This window comes from Nanorana parkeri, unplaced genomic scaffold (assembly GCF_000935625.1).
Source record: "Nanorana parkeri isolate BGI_ZX_2015 unplaced genomic scaffold, ASM93562v1 scaffold143, whole genome shotgun sequence".
Lineage (NCBI taxonomy): Eukaryota > Metazoa > Chordata > Amphibia > Anura > Dicroglossidae > Nanorana > Nanorana parkeri.
The window spans coordinates 864,192-868,121 of NW_017306411.1; the positions used below are offsets into that span (position 1 = coordinate 864,192).

The following is a 3,930-nucleotide window of genomic DNA, read 5'->3' on the forward strand; positions in this document are numbered from 1 at the left end:
TGCGCTTTCAAGGCGCCTGCCCCCCCCCCTCCGGCCCGTCAAAAAAGTGAGCCGGCCGCAATGCGGGCAGTGAGTTCTGGCTAGAATCGGACCAAAGCGCACTGCTTATGGTGTGAACTAACCCTAAGCCCTGCGTCCAGTAGACATGTGCGATTAGTTTTCGGAAAAATTAGTTTTCCGAACGAAACTCGTTAGCGGTCGCCTGTACGCATTGTCATTTGTGGACGAATTTTAATTTCAGCAAAGTGACAATAAAAAAAAATGTAATGTCACTTTGCTGCAATGAAACGAACGATACGAACATGAAACGGAAATGAACATTCGTACAGACTACCGCTAACGAATTTCATCCGAATCCCGAAAAACTAAATAACGCAAAATCCGAATCAAAGCAAGATGAAACAATTGTTTTGCCGGTGCACATGTCTAGTGTCCAGCGGGTCAGGAAGCCCTGCGTCCAGCGGCTCACAGAGCCCTGCGTCCAGCGGCTCACAGAGCCCTGCGTCCAGCGGGTCACAAAGCCCTGCGTCCAGCGGGTCACAAAGCCCTGCGTCCAGCGGCTCACAAAGCCCTGCATCCAGCGGCTCACAAAGCCCTGTGTCCAGCGGCTCACAAAGCCCTGTGTCCAGCGGGTAATGTGACTGTGGGGGGACATTAGAGTGTAAGATCCTCTGTACAGAGACTGATGTGACTGTGGGGCGGGGGACATTAGAGTGTAAGCTCCTCTGTACAGCATTGTGGTAAATATATGTCAGAGCTATATATATGTATAATAATAACAGTGTGACTGGCTCAGCGTGGCGGCGGTGCCCGGCCTAAAGCCGTGTAAGGGGCCCCGAAATTTCTGAAGGCTGCCCTGTTAAAGGACTATAAAAGACAAAACAGCCGAGTTGTGTTACCATGCCAGAATTACCTGCTCCCTAACCTGACATTTCTTCATTTCATTAACGGGTTATATCGACAGGCTATGGCTTGTGTCAATGGACAAATGCAGCTTGCTTTCAGGTACATTCCACTTCCATTTGAGATCAGCTTGAGACACTTCTAAGGTTATTAGACATTAGAGTGTAAGATCCTCTGTACAGAGACTGATGTGACTGTGGGGCGGGGGACATTAGAGTGTAAGCTCCTCTGTACAGCATTGTGGTAAATATATGTCAGAGCTATATATATGTATAATAATAACAGTGTGACTGGCTCAGCGTGGCGGCGGTGCCCGGCCTAAAGCCGTGTAAGGGGCCCCGAAATTTCTGAAGGCTGCCCTGTTAAAGGACTATAAAAGACAAAACAGCCGAGTTGTGTTACCATGCCAGAATTACCTGCTCCCTAACCTGACATTTCTTCATTTCATTAACGGGTTATATCGACAGGCTATGGCTTGTGTCAATGGACAAATGCAGCTTGCTTTCAGGTACATTCCACTTCCATTTGAGATCAGCTTGAGACACTTCTAAGGTTATTCAGAATTCTCTGGCATTTGACCTCCTCATAAGCTGTGGGAAGCTGCTTTTGCCTTCCCATTAGTTTGTATGGGGAAATATGCAGATCTGATGCAAACAAAAGCTCCATAGACGTAGGCCCTTAGGAAAATATCTGCGTACAATCAATCCAAAATGCTTTTTTTAACTCTGACTATTATCTATAATTACAAACTGGTGCCATAGTGATAAACATGTGTATTCCTTTGTTGTTAAGGTTCTCAGATTCAACATTGCATCATCTGTTGCAGCTGAATTCAACTTTTCGTTGCTCCTGTGTAATACACACAGCATAATATTCATTTTACAAACATTTTATTTCAAATGCTTTCCGTCACCTGATATGGACACATACCTGCTTATGATATTCTGTTTGTTATAGGTTACAAAATCATGGTTCACATATAAACAGAATCAAATGCAATGTATGTCTCTGCTGTAATTTGCAATACCACACATTTAACTTGCACCACAGTATATATATCAAAGTATGAATACACAAGTGTGTGCCATCTTACATGAAACATTCCCTGCTTGGTCTCACCTTAAACATGTCATACAGATCTTCTAAATCTTCATGAAGAAATGAAACATCTGGTGCAACAACTCGAAGCTAAACAGTAAAACAAAAAGCTAGGCTGAGACTAACAGACATAATTAATCAAAATTCATGTTAAATATTAATAAAGAGGAACTCCAGGAATGTAAAATGTTAACCCTTATAGTGTGGCTTCCCCCACTCTGCAAGGGTTAAACTGCTTGTTTTTCTCTAGGGGCTCAAAAAAGAAATAAATATATATACATATACACAGTGGTGCCTCGGTTCACGAACTTAATTTGTTTCGCGATTCTGGACGCGAACCGAATCTAAGGTCTTGCGATGGTTGTACAGTGTATGGCCACCTTAAGAAGCTCCTCTGTCCTGCACTCATTACCTGTATCAATGGCACCTGTTTGAACTTGTTATATGTGCAGCTCTCTCCTCACTGTCTACTCCAGCCAGGATTTGCGGCTGTCCGGCGGCATGAAAGGTAGCCGGCGGGGTTGTTTGCGGGGGAGAGCGGGCGAGAACTTCCTGACGGGGAGCGGGAACTTACCTGCCGCTCCTCTGCTCCCTGGCAAATTCCGCTCTGCATGCACGTATACCCCCACACGCTCACACTGCTCAGCGAGGCGGCTCTGATCACACCTGACAGCGCTCCCTCTCTCTCCTCCTGGCCGCTCTGAAGCTGCAGCAACCAGGAGGAGAGAGAGGGAGCGCTGACAGGTGTGATCGCCGCCACCACGGCCATCTTAAAGGGGCCCTCTCCCAGTCGCATCTTTCCGCCCCCCTCCTTGCCTGCCTATAGGGTAGCGCCGTCTCTCGACGCAGGAAATTGTCGAGACCTTGGGGGAATATTCGCTTCTTAAAACGCACAGACATTTTTTCGCGCCTTTTGGGGGGAAAAAAGTGCGTCTTAAGGAGGAAAAATATAGTGTGTGTATATATATATATAAATCATACAGGAGCTCTGTATGCTCGTTAAAAATTGCCTCTTAACATTTGAATTTTTCTCTAGTCTTGGAGCGGGAAAAGTATCTGTACATGTACTTGTACTGAGTACAGTACTTGATATCTGAACATCCCTAACAAAAAGGCATGTGCAAAAGACCAGGGCACCCTTGCACTAGATTTTTTTTAGAAGGTCCCAAAATGTAATTGACTGAAAGTGTATGTAAAACTATTTTTTTTTTCTATTTTAGTTTTAGATACAGTACTGAATGTTTAAGATCCATCATGTCTGTGTCCTGACACTGAGCTTTTCCTTCGCTACCTGTTCCGGAGACAGCAAAAGTAAGAGGAAACCTCTCCAAAGTGAAAAGAAATCCCTTCTTAGACAGTTGTCCAGAACCCATGGCCCCACTGGAAGATTTCCACTTATTTCCTGTGAGGGTAACAACTCTAATATTTTTTTCCATCACTTTCTGTAAGGACAAATAGTAAGGCCGCGGAAACATCAAATTTGACAAGCTTAACATACATTTTCATCCAGCACATGTGCAGACTATACTATATGTTAAAAAAAGTTGACCCTTAGGACTTTTAAATGTGTGGTGATTACACCCATCAGCCATAGGGTTCTCTGAGCAGCTGAATGAGGATCTGATTTTTGTTTTTTAATAAAATATTGTTTTACACAATTACATTACTTTGTAAGAGTCGTTACTGACAATGCTGGGTTTTAGGGCTGCAACAACTAATCGACATAATCGATTATAATCGATTATTGAAAAAGTTGTCAACTTTTTCAATAATCGATTAATCGGCTTCCGATCAGTTGGCCCTGTTCACAGCTCCACACGCTGTGCGCCGCACCTCCTCCCCACCTCACGCTCGCCGCTGCCAGACCCGCTCGCATCCACGCTCCACACGCCGCACCTCCTCCCCGCCTCACATTTCCTGCCCATCCAC

The 3,930-nt window shown here is 44.9% G+C and overlaps 1 protein-coding gene across 2 annotated transcripts in view; it reads right to left on the bottom strand.

Annotated features, from left to right (window-relative positions):
• TBC1D8 (TBC1 domain family member 8) overlaps positions 1–3,930 on the bottom strand; it is a 77,595-nt gene that overhangs the window by 9,186 nt on the left and 64,479 nt on the right. For both annotated transcript variants that reach the window (XM_018554143.1, XM_018554142.1), the window contains exon 15: positions 2,023–2,091. In XM_018554143.1, coding sequence (XP_018409645.1) covers positions 2,023–2,091 — 69 coding nt within the window. The remainder of the gene's footprint in view (positions 1–2,022; positions 2,092–3,930) is intronic.